This window comes from Lontra canadensis, unplaced genomic scaffold (assembly GCF_010015895.1).
Source record: "Lontra canadensis isolate GAN:19392208 unplaced genomic scaffold, GSC_riverotter_1.0 scaffold3, whole genome shotgun sequence".
Classification (NCBI taxonomy): domain Eukaryota; kingdom Metazoa; phylum Chordata; class Mammalia; order Carnivora; family Mustelidae; genus Lontra; species Lontra canadensis.
The window spans coordinates 25142284-25165968 of record NW_022630997.1 but is presented as its reverse complement, the minus strand read 5'-3'; the positions used below and the strand labels follow the sequence as shown (position 1 = coordinate 25165968).

The 23685-nt window shown below is 45.1% G+C and overlaps 2 protein-coding genes across 2 annotated transcripts in view; one reads left to right on the top strand and one right to left on the bottom strand.

Moving 5' to 3' along the window:
• Nucleotides 1-2069: 2069 nt before the first annotated feature.
• LOC116858194 (collagen alpha-1(I) chain-like) overlaps nt 2070-23685 on the bottom strand; it is a 48498-nt gene continuing 26882 nt past the window's right edge. Inside the window, exons 5-6 of the mRNA XM_032842845.1 lie at nt 3680-3771; nt 2070-3569 (exon numbers count right to left, since the gene is read on the bottom strand). Coding sequence (XP_032698736.1) covers nt 2070-3569; nt 3680-3771 — 1592 coding nt within the window. The remainder of the gene's footprint in view (nt 3570-3679; nt 3772-23685) is intronic.
• PCGF5 (polycomb group ring finger 5) overlaps nt 2546-23685 on the top strand; it is a 115271-nt gene continuing 94131 nt past the window's right edge. The window contains exon 1 of the mRNA XM_032836630.1: nt 2546-2628. The gene's annotated coding sequence lies outside the window, so the exon portion shown is untranslated. The remainder of the gene's footprint in view (nt 2629-23685) is intronic.

Here is a 23685-nt window from a genome sequence, read left to right as displayed (position 1 = left end):
TTCTGATGGGCAATAGTGAAGCCACCAAAGTTATATTCACCATAGCCCAGCTAGTGGGTAAGGTGAAGATGAAATGACATACCACATGTTAAATATCTAGCACAGTGTCTGGAGGGGACCATAGTTCCAAATTCCATGGCCTACCATAGGAATCTACTCCTCTCCTTCATGCTGAAGAAGGCTGCATCCTGCCCAGGAAGGAGTAGGACAAACAGAGGTGAGCAGAGACTCCAGGGAGAAAAGAGAAGTTAGGAGGATGTCTACTAGAACAGGAAGAGAAAAATGAGAACTAGAGAATAAGAGAGAAAAAAAATATAAGGGAATTATGGTAGAAAAGAGGACAGAAGAAGAATGGAAGCAAAAAGTGCAAAAAGGGAACAGAGGGAGGAAAGGAGTTCTGGGGCTTAGAAAGAAAGTTTGTTCTGCTCCCGCAGAATCCCAGAGTCCCAGAGGTAAGCAGGTGCCTCGCCCAAGCTCGGAATGCCAGTGGCTTGCCACCGTGCTCTCTGTTCCACCTCCTTTTCCTACTCTGCTCTGACCCCTGCTCTCTGTTGTCTTCTCCACTGGCTTCTGTTTTCTACCACTGGGTGGTCATGGAGGGTGGGAGGAAGAAAGCAGGGGATTCCTCCGCTTTGGGAGGGAACTCCGGCAGTCATTGTTACTTCCTTCATGGCTCCAGCTCTCACTGGGCAAGACCTTCATGGTTCTGGCAGCTTCTTCCCTTTGTCCCCTGAGCCCTAGGGGAGGAGGTGCATCCAGCAGTTGCTAATCTCAGGATTGCCTCGCCTTCCTCTGGTGGCACTTCCAGTTCTCTCAGAACCTTTGTACCTAATTCGTTGCAATAAATCATCACTATTGAACTGCCTGGGAATGAAAACGTTCACTTGGATTTACCCTCAGAGTTCAAAGACAGCTTTCCCAGTGGGACTGGAAGCAATGAATCTAAACAGAAAAAGAAATCCAGCCATCCCAAGAGTCGGGAAGGGTCTGGGTCTACTTCCCCAGGGTTTGACTGGAGAGTGGCAAGTCCATACCAGCTATCAGAGTTGAGGGACTCTTAGCCTAGGAATTATCTGTAAAATGAATGAGTTCATGGCCATTCGTGTCTATTCCTCCATGATTTACCATACTCACTTTAATCGCCTTGAGCCTGAGCTTAAGGAACATCTCAATTTTATTCCCCCAAGGGTTATCAAGAGCCCATTATGAGTAGAGATGGCACATAGCTAAGTGTGGTGGGGAAGAATGCAAAGACACAGGCAGAAATGGAGGGCAGTCTCAATTTTTGGAAGTGTCTGCTTTTTTACAAGATGAGGTTTGCAGACTATCAGGAGACCCTCTTGATAGAGACTCTCTTGAGTTTTTTCAGTACAGACAGAGCTGCAGACACTCAGTGACGATTTTATTCTTACAGTGTTCATCTCTCCCATCCCCAGGGCCCTGTTGAAACCAGGCTCTTGTTTTTAAAGAATCCGCAGACTAGTAGGGGCACAGAGGGGACACCTGACTGATACTCGAGCCAGACTGATGCCAACCGCAAGGGGTGGATTCTGCACGGGGTTCGGGGAGACCGCACAGAGATGGTAGGAGACGCTAGCCAAGCTGAGCCTACGAGGGTTTGACAAGCTGAGGGAACTTCGGGGTTTTCTGGGGTTTGGGCAGAGAACAGAACAGGATCAAAATCAGTCTCAAAAGAACAGAGGCATCTAAGGTGTTGTCTACAGGCAAGGGTTTTGGGGGTGATAGTTGGGCAGTGAAATGGAAACAGGTGGAGGCCCAGCCATGGAAGACTCTGAAACTAAGGAATTGGGGTTTGAGGCCACGGGGAGTCATCTGGGATCTTAGGCATCATGCGGCAAGGTCACTTCTGGGATGGCAACTTGAATGCTGCGTGAGGACAGAATACAAGCAGAGAAGCTGGAGGCCGGGAAGAAACCGAGCCCCCAGAGAGAGCTTGTAGAGGAAGGTTCGGCTTGACCATCGCCAAACGGGCACATTGAGCTGCGGCTTTCTGTCCATTCAAGGGCAAGCTTCCTCCGTCTGTTGGGGGGCGGGGGGGAGTGCCCCTTCTACGGCTGAATGATACGAAGTCTCCAGCCTCCGAAGTTTCGAATTTCTCCTTGCCAAGGTCGCGCCACTACAGGTGGGCGATCGCGAGCCTTGGGCCCACGAGTGGCTCTACGGCCACCCCCGGTGGCCGCTGCGGCTCGTCCCCTCCAGGCCCGGGAGCCGCCGCGGGCTGTGCCGGGAGGGCGCTCCGGGAGCTGCGCGGCGGCTGCTCGAGGAGGCCTGGCGGGCGGCGACGAGAGGCTGTGCCCCAGTTTGTGTCCAATCAGGGAGTGCGGGCTGTGCCCCGAGCCGGGCAGCAATGCGTAAACAAACCCACGGCAACTCCTCCGCCCCCTCGGCGCGCTCGCCCCGCGCCCGCCGCCGCCGCCGCCGCCGGCTCTGCTCTCCTCGCGCCCGCCCGCCGGGCCGGCCCCCCCCCCCAGCCCGCGCCGCTCGCACCCCCGCTGCCCCGCCCCGCCCCCGCCGGCGCGGGCTCCCTCACCTACCGCCCCACGCGCGCGCGCTCGCGCACCACGCGCCCCGCGCGGCCCGCCCGGATCGTGGCCTCCGGAGAGCAAGGTAAGGGCGATGCGCGGGGACCCGGGCGGCTCTCCCGCCCGGCGCGGCCCGGGGAAGTTTCTGGCGTCGCCGCTTTCCGCCGGGCCAGGGGTGAGGGCGGAGGGGGAAGGCCCCCGGCGTCGGGCGAGCCAGGCGGGCGGGAGGGGGCCGCCCGGCGCCCGGGGGGTCACAAGTTGCCCACGCTGACATTGGCGCGGGCTGGCGGGCTGCGCCGCGGGGCGGGCGTCGCGCCGAGAGGGGCTGGAGGCGCGGCGGGGCCGGGCGCGGTGCGGGCGAGGGGAGGGCCCCGAGGAACTTTCTCCTCCCCAGAGGGGCTCCTTCCAGCCCCGGCCGCGGCCCCGCCTCGGGAGCAGCCGGCTCCCGGGCTGGAGGGAGACCATGAAATGTGTTTGAAGAAGCTGACGCAGTTTGTGACGCTCGCGGCTTCCTGACGGGGACCGGCAGGAGCAGCGCCTTCTGCGAGGAGGGACGAGCCGGGGCGGCGCTCGGGCCCTTCCCCCGCCCCGGAGCCGCGCACCCCGGCGCCTAGTTCGGGGGCCGCGGGCTTTGGGCGCGAGCATCCAGCCCGGGCCGGGAGACTGGCCCCGGCAGCGCGCGTCGCTTCCGTTTTGATTAGCTCGGGTTATTATATAAGATGTCACGGAGAGGGAAGGGGCGAGCCGGAGGCGCGTTGGCGAGGGCGCGTCGGCCTTCGTCGGGTGGCGGGGAGGGGCGAGAGGCAGGGCCGGGCGGGGACCCACCTGTGCGCCCTCCGTGCCCCCTGCGGGCGCCGCCGGCGCGCGTGCTGGGGGCCGGGGGGCCGGGGGCCCGGGGGGACGGGCGGACGTGTCCGCCGCTCCCCTCCCGCCCCCAGAAACACTTGGGTAGCGGCCGAAGCATGTTGCTGCTTCCTCTCCGCCGCCTGGCTTGGGTCTACAGGTTTCTGGCTCCAGGCATTCGTACTTTGAAACATTTGTTTAATATTAAGGCAGCTGCGTGTGCGGCGGTCATAGTACGCCCGGAACGTGTGGCCGTGAGCTCCAGGGCGGTGAATGAATCATCGCCCGCGGACCGGGCGCCGATGATTCATGCGGGGTACACACGCGCGCGTACTCGCCGTGTACCTCTGACCCAGGGACAGCCGCCCTTCTGCAGCGATGACGCCTGGAGGGGCGGGGGAGAGTTCATGCAAAAGAACGGCAGCTTGTTTTTTCCCCCCTTACACAATTTGGGGGAACTTTGGGGTGTCAGCTACCCCAGATTTCCCGAATCTTGCTTCCCGTTCTTGGAAGGGTTGCAGGATTCCACCTGGCTGCATTAATGAGTCGGTGGAGGAGCTCTGATTCGCTGCGAGACTGGGTCCTGTCTCATTCAGAATTTGGTTGGTGTCAAGTGAGGTATTGGGTTCTGAAGCAGTGTTTCTAGTAATTGCCTGTGGTTAAGTACCGCTAAAGTAATTAGCAAAAACTTTAAAAAGTTAGTGGATCTTACAATAAAAACAAGTGGCTCCTAAGCAGGAGAGTTAAAGATTTAGGCGTGTGTGTGTGTGTGTGTTTACGCCAAATCCAAAAAGGAACTTAGTTTGCCCTTAATACAGAACTTTTAACCACTGTGACCACACTTAAAGACTAACTTGACTCATTCCCACCTCACTCCACATTTGTAGGATTAAGAGTACAGTTTTCTTATCATTCAGGACTCGGGTCCAATGGCATCTACTCAGAAAAGGCCCTCTTGATCATCTTAAATATCTTTTCACTCCTTACCCCAGGAAGCACACCCATTCCTATTTTATTTTCTCCATGGCCCTTAATCACTATCTGAAATGATTTTATTTTGTCTCAAGTCCTGTCTCTTTGTACTAGAACATAAGCTCCACTGTGGCAAGGATTTTGGCTTGTTTCGATCCCGGCTTTAACTCTAGCACCTAGAACAGTTCGGGGCATATATTAGGCACTGAGTATTTGTTAACTCCTGAATGAAGAAATTCTTTTTCCTAATTTCTTGCTAGGGCTATCTTTGACCATTGAGAGTCAATGCCTTTTGTGAGCAAGGCACTAAGATGGTACAGTTTTGGTTCTTTTTTTTTTTTCTTCTAGTTTTCTTTTGATTGATTCATTTCCTCCTCTGTGCTCTTTCACAGACAGCACAAGCTGGGTTTGAGCATCACCTCCTAAGATGCTGAGTTTGAGGAAAGCTAAGGCATATAGAGCTTTGTCAGGAGAAAGTGTATTACTGTAGAAGACTGTGGGTGATTAAAAATATTACCTGTGCTACTTGCAAAAGAAGTACAGGATATTGAAATGGAATCAACAAAGTCAAGTTCCCACAGTGCTGTATGTTCTCACTCATATTTGAAATACTTATAGTTCTCTGTTCCTCCCTCCCCACTGTTTTCACCAACCTCAACTTTAGCTGAAGCTTGGGAAGGTCCATAGTAAGTAGCACTTAATATGAAGTATTAATATAACTAAGTGAGTGCAAGAGGCCTTACCTCTGCTTTATTGTTGTTGTTAATGTCAGTAACTCCACAGCAGAGTGGATAGGAGTTACTTAAAAGTATGTTTTAAACATCTTAGAATTAAAGGTATAATCAGTCAATGATATAAGGGAAGAAGATTTCAAATGTAGTGCTGGATGCTACCTGCCTAGAGGGTAAACTTCAGTTTACTCTTTTTTTTTTTTTTAGATTTTATTTATTTATTTGACATAGAGAGAGATCACAAGTAGGTGGAGAGGCAGCCAGAGACAGAGGAGGAGGCAGGCTCCCTGCTGAGCAGAGAGCCTGATGCGGGGCTCAATACCAGGACCCTGCAATCATGAACTGAGCCGAAGGCAGAGGCTTTAACCCACTGAGCCATCCAGGCACCACTTCTTTTTATTATTATAAAAAATAAACTGTAGAAAGATATTGGTCAGCTTTACTCCTATAACAATATTTTTAGAACTCAGTACTTCCAAAGTTAAAGAAGGGTGGGCATCCAGCAGTGCCCTTTCCCCCACAGTTGTGATCGATTTCAAAAGCATAATCTGATTTCAAGAGTAATCTCAGCAATAATGGAAATTTAAAGCTAACAAGGACCTTGAAACTACTTAGCACGATTCATTCTTTTGTACCAATCTCTTTGCTGAGAAAACTGAGACACAGTGAGATGACTCGCCAAGGCTGCAGACAGAGCAGGGATTAGGACTGAGTGTCTTGACATCTTGTTGGAAGTCCCTAAATCAGCCAGAGCTCCCATAAGTGGGGGACGTGTGTTTCCTACTATCAGCCCATTGACTGCCTCTTGCTTGTGAATTCTCAGAGTAAAAATATGTTTTATTCAACTTTGTGCCCTCTCATGTACCTTGGACAGTAAGAAGCTCAACAAATACTTGCTAAATGTGGTTGGGCAAATTTTTTTTTTAAGGAGTTTATTTATTTGACAGACAGAGATCACAAGTAGGCAGAGAAGCAGGCAGAAAGAGGAAGCAGGCTCCCTGCTGAGCAGAGAGCCCAATGCAGGGCTCAATCCCAGGGCCCTGAGATCATGACCTGAGCCGAAGGCAGAGGCTTAACCCACTGAGCCACCCAGGCGCCCTTGGGTAAATGTATTTTAAGTTGAGGAATATACTTAAGAATTGGAAGGGGGAAAAAACCACACAACAAAAATACAGGAAAACATATCTATTTTCCAGATTGAAGTTTTCTGATAAGAGTCAGAATGTTGGCAGTAATTAACCTTAGAACATTCATAGCAATGAAACTACTGTTTAGTTTTCATGCCTCTGGTTTCAAACAAAATGGCTCACAATATAAGTATGTGTGCTTGCTTAGTTGGCATATTTATTCACTGGAGAAATAGTAGAAGATAGGAGTCAAGACAGCTGGTAGGTCTTGCCTCTGCCACAGTGTCCAATTAGTATAAAGCCTAGACATGACAGCCAAACTGAATTGGGGCTGGGCTCGGCTCTGCCCCTAACAATCAGGGCTCTCTGTAGCAAGTTACTTCGCTTTTTTGAGCATTCTTTCATCATCTCTTAGGTGATCCCTTTAAGGATTGTCATGGGGCTGGGATAACATTTGTCCAGTGTCTGGTATAACTGGGCCCATAATGAATGGTAATGGCTATAATTATGACTTCTGATTTGTGTGACCCTGGGAGGAGCTTCATCTCTCAAAGCTTTGGTTTTCTCGACTGGAGCATTGGTGGTTGGGATAGGACAAGGGGTTGGGGGAGAATTAAATGATCTCTAAGATCTGGTCTATCGCTAAACATCTCTGTAGTTTAAGGAATCAGTAAAGAATGCACAATTCTCCTGCAGTGTTAGTCTAAGCAAAATGGTTCATATATCCTTGATCTAACATTCATGTATCCTTGAACTAACAGCAGAAGTGGTTTGTTTCTGGGCTTTCCTAACATTTGGCATAATTAACTTTGATGATATTAAGTACTTTTTCATTCTTTTATATGACATATGATGGATACCGAGTTAAGTTGAATACTTCAGCCTCTCATTCAGCTTACTATATATAAAGCAGTATAGGGAGTCTACAGGTTAATTAATCAGACATTGGCACCCTTTAAGAGGCTTGAGAGTCATGTAAGGAGCATAAGACGGGTAACCAAAGGCTGTATTACATGGAAGAACTGTGAGAGACGCACAAAGAAAATGCTTTGTGATTTCAGAAAAGGAAAAGCTTAATTAAGACAATTAAGATATCTTGAGCAAGGCCTTAAATGATTAGTAGGACTTCAGCTGGCAGAGCTATGGTAACTAGCCTATACTAAGACTTGAATGAAAGGATGTATGAGTATATCCAGGAATAGAGAGGAATGTGGTTAAACTGGAGGGTGAGGAACCTGGGGGCAGGATAGTGGGGTAGAAAGCTGCATGGCAAGGTGAGGACCGTACTGCGACGATCTTGAATGCTGGGCTAAGGAGCCTGGTTCATAGACAGTAGATCACCATCAAAGGTATTTTAAGATGTGTTTATTGGTGTGTGTGTTGGGGGGGGTAGTGATGTGATGAGAGCTGTGCTTTAAGATTAATCTGAGTGAGAGGAGCCATGGGCAGTCCCAGTTAAGAAGCTATTAAGATGCTCCAGAAGAGAAGCAATGGAGAATACAAATTAGGGTGGGAGCAGGTGGGTTGGGTGTGACACCATAAAAGTAAATGGGACAGGGATTATTGGCTAATTAGATGAAGAAGTAGAGGGAGAAGTCAAAGATGGAAGCTGAGTGACTTTGGACAGTAATTGCAGGAATTGAACTAGTCAAGAAGAACCACTAGTAAAGGCACTTGCTAGTAGTGTGTAGTCAGTGTTTGTCCTTAATGGAAGTGATGAGAAGTTTGGATTTGGATGCTCACATTTGTGTACCTGTGAACCATCCAGATGTATGGGAGCCACTGCAAATAGAGGAAATTTGGGGCATCCTTACGAAGGGATTAAGTTGTGAGAAAGGTTCACAGTGTGGGTGAAAAGAATAAAAGGCTGGGGAAGAGCCTTGGAAAAACCAGTATTTGTGGGCTTGTTAGGTTGCTGAGAAGAAAGCAGCAGGAGAAGAAGGAGAAGGCCGGGTAAGGAAAGGTGAGAGAGGAGGGTTGGTGGAGGCTGATAGGGTGGCAGGGCAGACATCAACGACTGGGATGAGATCAGTAGACACGTCAGAGAGACCATTGTCAGCAGCCTTTGAGGATAGGGTCAGTTGAGCAGTGAAGACAAGTCAGAGACAAGTCGGCCAGGTGCCTGAGGGGTACCTGAATGGGAAGAAAATGGAGAGAGTGTAAACCGTGATTGCACTGTGAAAATCTGAGAGTCCAGTGGCTAAAAACAAAAGCGTACGAAGGGCCTGCGAGTGTTGTGGCTGTCCATGGAAAGGAAGGGCCTGGAAATCAGGAGAGGAGTGGGAAGGTAACTACTGCACCAGGCCCTCCACAAGTAGGAGGGTTAGGAACAAGAGAGAATAGCCGTATGTCCGGATGGCCCGGGGCACTCTTGGTTCACACCTGTTACCCCAGTTTATTTATGGGCTAATGTTTGGACAAATATTACAAATATCTGGAAAAATGATGCCTACTTTTATTCTAAAAGAGGTCACTTTTTGAGTAACAGATTATTTGATCACCCAGGTCATGGCACAGGTAGTTATTCATGGAAAAACAGATGTGACACCGAAACAAAAAGACACAGCTTTAGAAAGAGAAGTTGGGAGCTGGGAGGGAGGTGCCTGCATCTGAAATGGATCTATTCCCTTGGGAAACAAGAACAATAATGGAGGAGGCCAGTTGATTGGCTGAAAGAAAGTTGGGGGGTAAGGGGTCAAGTTGGGAAGGGGAAGAGTTTGGCGTAGCTTCACATCAGAGCGCCACAGGGAGCCAGAGGTGGCCAGGCCTGACCAGTGGTGGAAGGACTCTTCCCTTTCTTCTTGACTCTCTTCAGCAGTGCTCAGAAAGTTAGAAGTGGAGGTGGTATGCGTTATCATTGGCACGACCGTTTCCATCTGGGCGGGGTGGGGAGAAGGTGAGATAGTGCTGCTGGGCTGGGAGAGGAGGCAGTAGGCAGGAAAGTGGAATGTGTAGCAGCTGGTTCAGCAGGGACAGCAGAAAGGGAGAAGTAGGAGAGGATGCACAGGGGCTGGTGGCAGAGGGCACGGGGAAGTTTTAGAGTAGCTTGGCATTCTGGAGAGGTCAGTTACGAGTGATGATGGAAACTCAAAATGTCGCTGAGCTTGAGAATGGTGAGGTGTCACAGCCATGAGGCAGAAGGGCATTTATCTTCAGGAACTAGGAGACAAGGTATACATTATCATACATTATATATTTATATATTTAACTAATATGTACATATGTATCAAAGTCTATTTTTTAAAATTCTGGGTTACCTTTATTAAAGCCTTTCTGAACTTTAGAGTTGGAAAGTACCTTTAAAAATAGGGAAGTTATTCCTTCAATTAAAAGATGGGGAAGCTAAAGTCTTTTAAAGACTTTCTACAAGGATTGTGACTTGTGACAGAGTGTGACATGTGACAGAGCCAGCTCTGGAAGGGGCCAGAATCTCTGAATCTCAGTTTAGTATTTTCCTCTAGAGCCAAAGAAGTAATTAAAGTATCCACGGAACAAAAGTTTAGAAAGCTTCCACTCAGCTTGCCTACTTACTGCTGTTAGAACACTGGTGTTTATGGGCACAGAAACCCATTGAGGAGAACTGTGGGATCGGGTCCATGTCCTCTGTCTTCTAACCCAAAGGCAGGTGATGGCATCTTTGAGGAAGACCCATGAAAAGCAGTAGCTCTTCCCCATGAATTAAAAAACATGAAATAAAAAACATTCCTCATTGATGCTTATCAACAGATGGCCAAATACTAGCTTCTTTGTTGATGAAGGCTAGATTGGAGGACATAGCTTGGTGTGAAGTTCAAAATGGCCTTGTGCACCTCCACCCTCATGTAGACTTCAGAATAACATGCGGGGTGGAAGGTTTGAGGTGAAGAGGAAAAATACCCAGGTCTCTGCCTTTCTCTGCCTAGCGAGAGAAAAAGAGAAAGACACCAAAACTCTCATGTTTAGTGTCTTTCACAGAAAAACTCCATCCATTTGAGAACTGAGAAACAGTTGTCACACACTAACCAAATAAATCGTTTTGCCGCTATAGGGAAGAGTATGGTGTGGGGCAAGAAGACAGGAGTGGACAGGGAATATCCCTCCTTTGGAAGCTTTGTGAGTGGGAATGAGATGTTTTCCCCTTTGAGCCTACGGTTATTGATCACTCATAGGTTCCTTGTTTGCACTTGAGTTAAAGTAACTTCTGAGGCAGCAGGTGCATTTTTACACTAACTCGACGTATAAGTGAAATGACTAAGAACCGTCCTTCATTAATCAGTTCCACAGCCAGACCTAGCACATCTCTGCTTCCTCCCTGGAGATCTCAGGAAACTCACACACATCAGAGCAGGGACCATCAGCTTCGATACCCTGTTTGTGAATTTAAACTTTAGAAAAGTGGAAATGTTCTTTCTCCTTGTAAAATGTTTAAGGAAGGATGCCTGGGTGGCTTAGCCGTTAAGCATCTGCCTTAAGCTTGAGTCATGATCCCAGGGTCCTGGGATCAAGTCCCACATCGGGCCCCCTTCTCAGCGGGGAGCCTGCTTCTCCCTCTCCCTCTGTCTGCCGCTCCCCCTGTTCTCTCTTTCTCTCTCTGACAAATGAAAAAATAAAAATCTTTTTAAAAAATCTTCCTTAAAAAAATGTTTAAGGAGCCTTTAATTGGACATACAGCACTTGGAATTAGTGCTGATTCCATCACTATTAGTAACCTTACTAGTTATTAAATTCCTCAGGTTCCTCATCTGATGATGACTGTCAAAATTTGATGAGACTCTGGTTTAGGCACTTAAGATAAATCATGATGACTTTTTCCCCTTTATCCATATCAATATGTATAATAATTTTAGACAAGATATTATACCAGTGTGTTTCATGACAAATGAAATTTCTGACTTTCTATCCACTTTTCTTTTAACTGTTAAAAAGTAATTTTTATTATAAAATATAGCACATATGTAACTTTTGAAATGCATAATATATAGTTCAATGAATTATTAAAAAGTGAACATCCATGTAACTACCAACCAGCTCGAGAAGTAGAACAACGTAATTTTTTCTCCCCATAGAAATCTTTTTCGTTAGATTCTTGGTTTTCTTTTCAGGGAAGTCATGAGTAGTAACAGGAGGCAATTATAAGTGTTGACACGTCCAAAATATGTGTTCCTTTTGAGTGGAATTAGATAAAAAATGTAATATTAGTATTTTGCTTTGTTGTTATTTTTTATTTCTGTAACTGAATTTAGTGTTTAGGACAAGTCCTGGGTTTTCAGTCTTAAAGATCAAAGTCTTCAGGTTAAGAGTCTTCAGATTTGTGTCCTTTGGATGGGAGTGAAAAATTGTGATCATTTGGATATGAGAAAAATCCTCATACTTAATTATTTTTAAAAACTTTCTGATCATCCCCCCTTTGCCTGTCTTTAGAAGCAAAACAGCTAAGATTCCAGTATTGGTGATGACTGTGGGTAGCAGTCATATAGCAGCATATTATTGAGCCAAATACCTTTCAGTTCAGGCCACCACCTTAGACTAGATTTGAATGGCAAGAAGGAATCAATGGTAATAGCTTTATTGCATGAAATACCTATATTTTCTTCATTTAATCATAATCTAATATTCTGAATTCTACTGTCTTCTAAGGCTCAATTAAAGAGTCAATACCAAATGTGGTATCCAGAAAAGGGTTCTCTTGGATACAGTTTTTTATGATTAAAAAAGGAAATGATGATAAACATTAAAATAATTGGAGAAGTATCTTAGCTGATCTGGTGTATCTGTGAAAACAAAAGGTTTGAGTGTTTTAAAAATTGGTAAAGAAAGGCTCATCTTTTGGGGCAGTTTCTGTGTTTGTAAGATTTGGTTGTGGGGACTTTAGGTTAGACTTTGGTGGGCTGAACGTGTGTTTACTGTCAGTTCCTGCCGAAACCCCCCTGTAGTGATGGTGTGAATGTGAGAAGTGGCAACAGCAGATGGGAGACACTGACACATTTTCAGAGGATGAAAAGCAAACACACAGTGGCAGTGGACTTAGTATAGTGGGGAAAGTTGGTACTTAAGTGCCCTGAAAGGAATTTGGGAGTAGATCCTGGAAAGAAACAGCCAGTTTATCCCCCAGATGGTTCCGGAATGAAAGGCTCTGGAGCGGGGCTGAAAATAAGGGAGTGATTGCAAGTCTATGAAAACGACCAGCCCTTAGTTCACTTTCCCCATCTCATACAGCACTGGACACTGGATATTTTTCTCTGATGAAGTTGAAGTAAATTAATTAATAGTTTGGATTTAGAGCTACCAGGCAAAAAATAAATAAATAAAATTTTTTTAAAAAGGTGAAATGCTCAGTGAAAACAGAGGAATTTAATGAAACCCTGCATATTGTACAGTGAGACCCCGTGCTCTTTTTCCTCTGTCCAGTCCTAGGAGAGGGAGGTAATTAACCGCCAGGCAGGGTATTGAAGAATTCTTATCTGCCTGTAAAGAACAGTCCTAGAGGGGAGACCGACAGATACTGACATTGAGCACCCACACTGAAGAAACTGACTTACTACCCATTCTTCCTAAAGTGAACCCACCAGGCAACAACCCTCTTCCCTCAATTCCATGAGTATACAGCTTGCAGTCAGCATTTTAGCACCTTATTCTTGAATACAGATAGACATGAGCACTCTTTCTAGTATGACGGAACATAAGGCCAATAGCATGGAATGCCTGCTGGACTAATCCTCTAATCGTGTTTCCTCTCTTCTATCTTTTTGCTTTTATTTCTGCTTTATCATCTGCTCTTTCTTTTTTTGGCCATCTTATTTTTAAACTAATATCTGTTTCTTCTTGTTTGTATAGGCTCCTTCTTATTTTATGATTTAAAGGTGGGTTTAGGAATATGAAATTTAATATCAAAAGAGATAGCTAGAAGTTTTAAAAGTAGTTTGCCTTTAGGACGTGGGTTTGAGGGTGACGATGAGGTAGGACAGGCTGCTGCCATGTTTCCATTTTAAGCATGGTAGTATTATATGAATTTTAAAGTAATCTGTATGAGTTAGGTTGACAAATAAAATCAGTAAGAAGGAAAAGTCAGGCAGTGCTAGTAAAGTGGATTAGGGAATGATTTACATGTATCCAGAACGTTAAAAATATACATTAAAAGTTAAGAAGTGATGTTTTGATGTTAGAATCCTTCCTCACAACTGGGATTCCAGCTCTCCGTTTGTCTCAGAATCACTGGAGGGAGGTTTTTGAAAATTCAAATGACTGCCTCTATCCTAAGATTCTTATTTATTTGGCTTTGGGTGGGCCCCTGGGAATCGGTAATTTTTAAAAGAACCCCATCAGCTTCTGATATATGGCTCAGGGCTAAATCCTAGCTAAATAGTTGAACACCTTTGCTCCCTCTTAATTGTTTCTTGTATTTTTCCTATTCTCTCTCTCTTCCTCTCTTCGTCTGTCTCTCTGGGTTTCTGTCTATCTGCTTCTCTGTCTCTCTGCTTCTGCTGCAAGTCAGATCTTTGCTGTCTAGTCAGTTCAGAACTGATACAGTCTATTTCAGGTCAGAAGAGTAGGAGGGAAGAAAGGGAGACATGGGAGAGGCCATTTGGATGACCATGAATAAGAGTGGCTACACAGGGAGCTAATACTTGTTACCTTTTGTTTTGTAGAAACTACTTAAATTAATGACCTTATCTTGAATTTCCTTGGGGTAATTTTGGAGCTCAACGTCAAGTAAATTTGAACTAAATTTGTTATTTCTTTACCTGCAGTTATGCCTCTTAGGGCTAAATCAGCTGCACTCTGAGGTTACCTTCAAGTTCTTTTACCTCCCTTAGGTTTTGCCCCTGCCTCTCCCAGCTGTGGTCTACCACATGTTCACCAATAGCAGCATTTCCATTTTGCACTTGAGAGCATGAGCAATTTTCATGGCTTTCTAGTTTTCTGTGAGGGAATTCTTAGAAGGGTGGTTAGCAAACAAGAGATGGAGGAATGTAAGAATTACATAATTTCCCAAGGGTGGAGGTCTTGTTGCATTGGACCTTTGACTACAGAGAATTTATACATCTAAAAAAAGAAGTGTTTGTTATATGGAGGAGAGAAACATTTTAGACTCCGGGGACAGACTTCTTTAAAAAAAAAAAGAATCTGACAAACTTTAGGTTTATAAAAATATCAGTTATTACAGAGAGTAAATGTTTCCTTTGAACCTTTCCCCAGTCCCATCTTCTGCCTCCGTAGATCCAATGACTTGGGAATCTGGTGTGTCTGTGACTTACTTGTAGGCACTTCACATCAAGACAGTGCCGTGCTGCATGCAGTGGTAGGACTGACCGCTCACATTCCATCCAGTGCAGGGAGCGGTTTCTGCTGGTGTCTGAGGGATTACTGCACAGTTAGCGCATTTACACAGCTAGCCGAAGTACGATCCCTAAGGTGTGGGCTTGGTTCATCTCATCAGTGAGTCTTACTTGGAGCCTGCCCCCATAGTGCAAGACTTCTCTAGGCCGGGGCTTCTCACAGTTTACTGTGCCCACAGATCACTGTGGATGGCATTACACTGGATTCCAATTCAGTCCATCTCAAGAGGGACCTGAGATTCTGCATTTCTAATAAGCAACCAGGGGTTGCCGCTGGTCTACAGACCACACTTAGAGAAGCAAGGTTCTGGCTGGTGGTTCTCGGCCCTTGTTGCTCATTAGAATCATGTGGGTGCTTCTTGGAGCTATCCTTAGTGATTCTAATTCAACTGGTCTAGGGTAGAGCTCTGACATAATACATACGTGTGTGTGTGTGTGTGTGTGTGTGTGTGTGTTAACCCCCCAGGTGACACTAATGTGCAAATACAGTTGAGAACCACTGTTAGAAGTTCTGCCCACTTTTGCTGTGACTCATGGGTAAAGATCTTCACGGGTGGACTTTGCAGCAATCTGGGAAGCACCTTATATAGCGTTTCTCATGTAGATATACTTGCTTTATGGGTATGGTCCATGGAGAAGAGAGTCCTCTTGGATTGCTAGGTTCCTAAAGATACGATGGGAGTGGCAATCGGTGGGGAACATACCTAGGAAGAAAAGAAGTGGCCTTTTCATTAAAATTGTCACCTGAAACCAGAATGAGGTTTGAAGTGATGAACAAATGCAAAATTGGTGTCTCTTCATTCAGGGGATCCTTCTATTTTCTACGTCCTTTTAGTAAGAGATTATGGGAAAAGTATGTTATAAACTTTGATGCTTTATGTTTTCTCCAGAGAAGTCTATAAATTTGCTTCTTACTATTTCTATGTATATATTTGTCTATAAATATATGTACTTGCAAAGTTTCTGCATAACCAGAGTTCTAGTATGTATTTATATTTTTCCTTTGCCAATTATTTAGAAAAATTTAGAGTATTTTCTTTGCATTTACTTTTGGGTCTTAACTTGTCTTAAAAAATTCAGTGATAGCATTCTGATGAAGGGACTGTTATTCTCAGGAGCTTCCAATGCTAATGGCAGACTGGTGATTCAATTTGCTCAAAAATCACAGGCCTTAGCCCAGTTCAAATGTTAATTGCTTTATTGTTATTATAAGGATGATCCTAGTAGCAAATAATGCAATTTTATGTATATTAAAATTATGTGATTACAATTTCTTGGAAACAATAAGCTTTAAAATCAATGGTTTGAAGACAAATATAATCATGCTGCTAAGACATTGGAATTCTCTCCTCCACCTCCCCACCATTCAGTCATAAAATAGGCCTTTGATTTTATTTCCTTAACATTACCTTGTCTACTTCATGACTACTGACTTCAGTCAGATACTCATTACTTCCCATCCACTTTAACTTTCTCCCTGGACCTCACTCCCTCCAGACTTGCCCCTTTCAGTTCTTCTGCCAGAATCCTCTCTTATGGAGAGAAATCTGTGGTTCTCCTTTGTCTGAGGATAAAATCCCAATGTCCAGACTGTCATGTAGAGCCTCCAGCCTGGCCCTCCCCTTCCTCTGCCCTCATCACCTGTCACTTCTCTGGATGGCAGTGTATTCATTCCTTAGCTGAGCTTGAGGATGGGGGAGTAAATATTGGAGGCGTGAACGAGTGGTTTAGGAGAAGGGGACAGGAGGTGGCATGAGGGCTCCTAGGTGTGGCTGCTGGCGGGGGAGGCTGGATGTAGGGTGAGACCAGGTAGCATATGACCACAGAGTTACAGAAGCAGAGGTGCCCGACTTGCACCTGCATTCTGCTGGGTGCCCGACTAAGCCATTCCACTTCTTGTCTCGACCTTTGTACGTGCTGGGTCCTCCGTGGAAAGCACTTCCTCTATCTTCTTTGCCCAGAAAAATCTTTCTCCTCCTTTGAGAAATGCCAGTTGATCCTTTTCTCCTTTTCCCAGATATTCTCCCTTCGTTCCCATGATATCTGATCGTCTCCCTCCATTCTGCCCCCGTTGTTCCATTAACCAGCTGCTGTTACTGCACTTACCACGCCACCTGTTCATCCCTGGGTCTACTAGATTGTGGATTCAGCAGGGACAGGAACTCGGTCTTTTGATATTCCAGTTCACAATACAGAGCCTGACATGTAGTAGACATATATAATAAATGCTGGATACATTGACACAGGCTTTCTCTGTGAAGTGTTGAGAACCTGCTCCTACTGGACTGGGGGTCATTTTTTTTAAGTGTATTTATTTATTTCAGAGAGAGAGAGATAGAACACAAGTTGAGGCGAGAGCAGAGAGAGAGGGAGAAGCAAACTCCCTGCTGAACGGCGAGCCTGACGTGGGGCTCAATCCCGGGACCCCGAGATCATGGCTTGAGCTGAAGTCAAATGCTTAACCAACTGAGCCACCCACCCAGGTGCCCCTGGGCATCATTTTAAAAATGAATTCCACTTAGCAGTATATGACATGAAAAATTTTATTGCTTTAAGTTTTAACTGATCTACCCCTAACAAATATCTGAGTTAATAAGATCTGTCCAAATATACACATATAGGTGCATTATGTATATATGTGTGTATACATACTTATCTGCATAAAAATGGAAGAAAATTAGAGGCCAAAGAGTATGAATAAATATTAAATAAGACTTCATAGAGGCCTGCACAATATACATGACTGATCTGGTCTCTTTTAGCTGGGCTCCCTTGGCTAGTAGGGAACAGGTTAAAACCCCAAGGAACATATGAATCAGTATTGAACACATTTGTATTTTCAAGTTATGTCAAAGTTATGAGTATAGAAATGTAGTTTTGAAAAGGTTTTTTCAAACCATGTAGAAACATGGAGATTTTAACTGCCAAAATAATTTTGTATAGTTTGCAAATGAATAAAACCACAGAGAAATTAAGGGGTACCTTCTTCCTGACGTAATGGCTTCCCATTTTTCCTTTTGAGTTGGGAGAGGGAGTTGAGTTCTGTTGCGATGTGTCATTAAAGGGCTGTGTTGTCAGATGATCTTCCCCACCTCTCTAAGCTTCAGTTTCTCCATGGATAAAATATGAGATTTGGTCTAAATTATTACCAAGGTCATTTTGAATCATCTGTGATTCTGTAAAGTTATGAAACATGGCCTGTAACCATGGTGAGGAAAGTTGATTGGTGATTCCAAAAATAGACTTATTTTCTCCTTCTGCATAACATTGATGCTCTCCCATTGAAAAGTCACTCTGTACATTGCTGTAATAAACAGGTTTCTTGATTTTTTTTTCTTAATGCTGAGTGTTCAAAAGTGAATGAGAGATTGTCTAAAGAAATACCAAAGAAGCTCTTGTCTTTTGTTTTAAATACAGATCTGAATTATTGTGCTCTTTTGCATTCCTGTTGTAGGTATTCAGAAAGCAGAAGGTAGTGATTTGGTAAATTAGAAACAATTTCGCATCAGTTCCTGCTGTCTTTTGTGTTTCTGTGAGAATCCCATTCAAAATATGTCTTATTTATTTCCTTTAAAATATACTTTCCTTTGTTTTTATGTGTTCTGCTGGCAACAAGTCCTTATCTGTACATACTTACAAGTTTTCTCAAGATCCTTAGAAAACAGTTATTTTTCTCTATTTATAGATAGATAATCTTGTCAGACATCATTACATTTTCTCCCTGAAGCCCTTTGATTTCTTGATGTGTTGCATGATAAGCCTATCCTCTGAGCAGGTATGTCCAAAGGGGCCCTTCTGGAATCAGTCTGAGGTTGCAAGGTCTATGGCCATGCCTTGCCCCTTGGGGACTGTCCCCAGTCTGCAGCACTCCACCTGAACCAAGATATCTTGACCTAGTTGGGCCAAATACAATGCTGGTAGGCAGAATCTCCCTGTCTGTGAAAATCCGTGCTGGATCCAGCCCTTTGAAGCAGAGAATCAGCTCATTAAATGAACATTTTCAATGCCTAGAGAGATAATAGAAATTGAATTTTCACTCTGTTCTGTAATAATATGTATCCAAAGTATCATATCACTGTCCAGCTGTGTGCGATCAGACAAGTCACTGACCCTCTCTGAGCCTCAGTTTCCTCCTCTGTAAAGTTTGGATTTGATTTCTAAAATACCTTTGGCTCCAAAATTCTTTTTTTTTTCTTTATAGCATTGTCATCTCTCTTGCTCTAGACTGACTGATGACAATCTGTAGTCTTAAACCCCAGCAACACTTAGTCCTTTCCATGGTGCTTCCTCAAACCAGTAATGTTCATTTTTCTACCCACAGGCATTTGTAGAGATTTTTTAAAGGCATCTATGATTATTTTAGTCCAATTTTTTTGTACAGTTTGAGACCACATGACCTCAACAACTCAGTTGTTTTGCTTGTGCGCCTGGATAATGACATAAAAATAAAGCATGCTTCTTTTTGTAGAAATAACCAACTTTTTTTTTTCCCCAGCAAGCATTGCTGTGAGAACTGAGCTGGTTAGGGAGAACTGAGCTAGTTAGTGAGAACTAAGCTGGTTAGATACTGTTGACCTCAGCTATGAGGCAACATTAAGAGAGCAGTTATTTGGTATTTGTCCATATTCCTCATAATCAATCAAGAATCTTTGTTCTAGTGTATTAAAACCATTAAAACTAAAAACAGTCTGTGGAAGTGGGGTTAGAGAATGTTTTAGGATGGGATAAGTTTATTTATTTATTCAAAAAATAGGGACGCCTGGGTGGCTCAGTGGGTTAAAGCCTCTGCTTTCGGTTCAGGTCATGATCCCAGGGTCCTGGGATCGAGCCCCACGTCGGGCTGTCTGCTCGGTGGGGGGACATGCTTCCCATCCCCCTCTCTCTGCCTGCCTCTCTGCCTACTTGTGATCTTTGTCTGTCAAATAAATAAATAAAATCTTAAAAAAAAAAAAAAAGCCACCGAGTGCCTACGAGGTACTCTTGGATTGATTATCACTGAAGAAAACAAAGATCCTTGACCTTATGGAGTTTATTTTCGAACAAAGGAAGACAGACAATAATCAAAATGCATACAAAATATTTGTTATATGGTTTGTTATAAAGTGATATGAGCTATGGAAAACAAAGCTGAGCAGGAAAATGGGAATGAAAAGTGGGTGGGGAGGTGGAGAGCTGGGTTGTAGTATAAATACCATGGTCAGGAAAGGAGGTGTGGAGGGCAGAATAGCCCCCAAAGGTGTCATGCCATAATTCCTAGAATCTGGAGACGGGTTAAGTTGTATGGCAAAAAGAACTTTTGACCTTTAATTGAAGTTACAGACCTTAAACTATGGAGACTGGACTGTCTTGGCTAAACCAACCTAATCAGAGAGCCCTTGAAAGTAGGGTTATGGTTAGAATCAGAGAGATGTGGCTGAGGTTAAAATTCTGAGAGAGACTCAACCCAGAATGCTGGAGGGTGGAGGCGTGGAAAGTGTGGGGAGGAAGGAGGGAGCCTCCAGGAGCAAAGAGCAGCCTCTGACTGATAGTCAGTGAGGAAACGGGACCTCCATACTACAGCTGCAAGAAGCGGAATCTGGCCAATAACCTAGAAATAGATTCATCCTTAGAGCCTTTGTAAAGTAGCGCAGCCCCGCTGACACCTTGATTTTGGCCTTGTGAGACTCTGGGCAGTGGACCCAGCTGAGCCAGGCTCTGCCAGAACTTCTTACCTACAGAACTATCAGATAACAAATAGGTGTGTTGTTTTAAGCCACTGAATCTGTAGTAATCGCTCATGGCAGCAATAGAAAACTAATACGGGGAATAAGAAAGTTGGCCAGGCTGATACTTGGGAAAAGAATCTTTCAGGCAGAGAGAACAATGAGAGCCAAGTTCTAACATGAGGTCCACTTGGGATAGTAGAGACGGAGCAGGTGACGAGTGTGGCTGGAATGAAGAGAGCAAGGGGATGAGTAGTTGGAGCTGAGGTCAGAGAGGCAACTGGAGTGGAGGGTGGAGACCGTAAAGAGCTTTGGCTATCATTCCAGTGAACCATGGAATCATTGCACCATTTTGATCAGAAAAGTGATATGATTTGACTTAATTATTAAGATCATTCTAGCTCCTCTGATGGTAGACTGTAGGGAAGAAGCCAGGAGACCAGTTAGGAAGGCAATAATAGAAAACTCTGACACAAGATGGTGGTGGCTTAGACCAGTGTTAGTGGGGACGACGAGAAATGGTCAGATTCTAGGTATATTTTGAAGATAAAGTCTATTTCTTTTTTTTTTTTTAAGATTTTATTTATTTATTTGACAGAGATCACAAGTAGGCAGAGAGGCAGGCAGAGAGAGGAGGAAGCAGGCTCCCCACGGAGCAGAGAGCCCGATGCGGGGCTCGATCCCAGGATCCTGAGATCATGACCTGAGCCGAAGGCAGAGGCTTTAACCCACTGAGCCACCCAGGCGCCCCGATAAAGTCTATTTCTTTGTGACTTAGATGTGAGATCTGAGGAAGAGAAAGTAATCAAAGATGACTCTGTAATCTGGAACCTGTTAATAGGAAAGATGAAAGTGCTATACTGGAAAGCTGAGGGTGAAGGAGATCTGGGGTGGAGGGAGGAATTAGTGTTCAGTTGGAGCACACCAAGGATAGGTTGTCTGCTAGACATCCAGTAGAAGATGCATAGTTTGGTAGCAGAATAATGACTTCGAAAGATGTCCACAGCCTAACCCCCAGAATTTATGAATATGTCTCTTTAGGTAGCAAGAGGGACTTTGCAAGTGTGATTAAGTTAGGATCTTGAGATGGAGAGACTTTTCTGGATTATCTGGATAGGTCTTTTTTGTTCTCTCTGACCTCTTGGTATTGCAGTAGCAAAGCACACCGAGTGACCAAGCAAGAAGGCAAAGGGCAAATGAAGAGAGGTCAGTGTCATGGAAAGCAAGTGAAGAAAGTATATCAAGGAGGAGGTAGTGGTTGCTTATGACAAAGCCCACTGATGGGTTAGTGAGATGAAGAGTGTGGCAGTGCTCATGAAAAGCTGAGCTGCCAAGGAGAGGAGCTGATAAGGATGGTCTGAGGACATGGGTTGGGTGACTGCTTCAGTTGGAGAATGGTGAGTTCTTTGTGGTGCCTGGGGAGAAGGCAGAGAGTGCAGGGTGGGGGAAATGCAGTGGGAGTGCGTGGGCATTCTCTTCAGATGCGTCCATTTTCTCAGAGGAATAGGAAGTTGATGAGAATGAGGATGGGGAGGGTGGTTTGGGTGACTTAACAGAAGTGTTATTAATATTCCTAAATCATTGAATATGTCACATTTTACTAAGTCAAAGTTACATGCTATCCTAGCCTGGGTTCCTCTGAATATCAGAATGTGGACAAGTTTATGGACAATTCATTTATTCTGAGGAGTAATCCCAAAGAACCCAATTTGAGCCTGGGAAGAGTTAACAGGGAGAGAAGGAAACCCAGTTTAAGGTTCATTCAGCAACTTGATCACCGCTGTGGGCAGCTGGGGCGTGATATCACAGGGGACTGGCAGCCCAAGAATGTACCTCAGAATTGTCCAGCGGAGAGACAGGGAGATGGAGGGGTAATTCATTTTCCTGTGCTTGCTCCTGTCCCCTGCGGGTCCGGTGCTTGCCCACCAGGTGTGGAGTCCATCACAGGACCATGCCCGTGTCAGAATGCTCAGCAGGTCCCTACGGATGAGATGAGTTCCATGAGGGTGGCTTGACGGCAGTATCCCCAGGACCACATGGAAGGAGCTAAGACTCTACTTCTTGGGTACATGGTTTCCATCATTCATCTTCTTGTCCACTTTTTCCATGCTTTGTGGCTCATCTTGCCCGGTGAAGCCCTCGCCTAGATGAGGAGCTTCTGGGGCTTTGGGGTTCACTGGTGGACAAGCTGCAGTCCCTGCCTTCGAGTCTCACAGTCTGTTGAGTAGCTCCCAGGTTCTTTTTATTCAGGTTCTTTTACCCTGTGTGGGAGGTGGAGCCCCACGGAATCCTTTTGAAACAGAAAAATCGCATGATATGATTTCTGTATTAGAAGTGGACAAGGGAGTTGATAAGCAGAATTCTGGTTATCTAATGCTGAGTGACAAGCCACCCCCAAACTTAATGATCTAAAACAACAATCATCTATAACTCTCACAGTTTCTTTGTGGTGGGAACTTAGAATCTGGTTAGATGTGTGGTCTCTCTTCATTCCACTCGGCATCAGGAGGGAAGGCTCAAGGGCTGGGGGCTGGGGGCTGGGGTCGACTTAAGGTTTGCTCTCTTATGTGGTGCCTGGTCTGGGACACTTGGGCTCCTCGAACGTGCTCTTCACTCTGTGAGACCTCCCCGTGTGGTCTCTCCAGCAGAGGCGTCAAGGGAGCCAGATTTGTTACTGGCCACTGGGGGCTCTCAAGACGCACGTCCCCAAAGAGAAAGAACCAGAGGAAAGCTGTATCACCTTTTATGACCTAGTCTTATGAGTCCCACTGGATCACGTCTGCCTAGTCACAGGCCTGCCCGGATTCAAAAAGAAGGGCCACAGACCCACCTCCGGCTGGACCAGCACCATCCTGTAAATAGAGCATGTGGGAGCATGTAAATGAACATGTGTGTTGGTGCTGCATTTTAGGAAGTAAAGTCTCACGGACAGTATTATCATCACCATGACTGCTGGCATTTCGTGGGAGCTGACTAAGGTCCGGGCACTGTGCTAAGTGCTGGAGGTATTCTATTCTTTAACTCCGGATTTGTAAGGTAGCCCCCTTTTTACAATGAAATAGTGAGACTCAGTGAGGTCAAATGACTGGTATAAGCTCACAAAGAATTTCTAAATTTAGTGATAAAAGGGCAAATAGTTGTAAAGAGTATGTAGGAGCCTTACTTCCAGAGGGAAACTTGAACCATGAATCCCTTGAGGGACTCCTCCTTCAGCAGTTCCTGCACGGTTTTCCACCACCCCCATTCCCTCCTCCCACTTCCCCCCTCCCTCCAGTATCAGCCTCTTTTCAATTTGTTCATTAAATTCCAGTGATATTTTCCTACACCTTTTTTGTGCATGCAAATCATTTCAGTTATGTTTTGAGTCTACAGATCGATCCCAAAACATAAGTACTATGAAAAGGCGCACAAACTGATTAAAAAAAAAAAAAATTCCCAGGTCATAAATTATT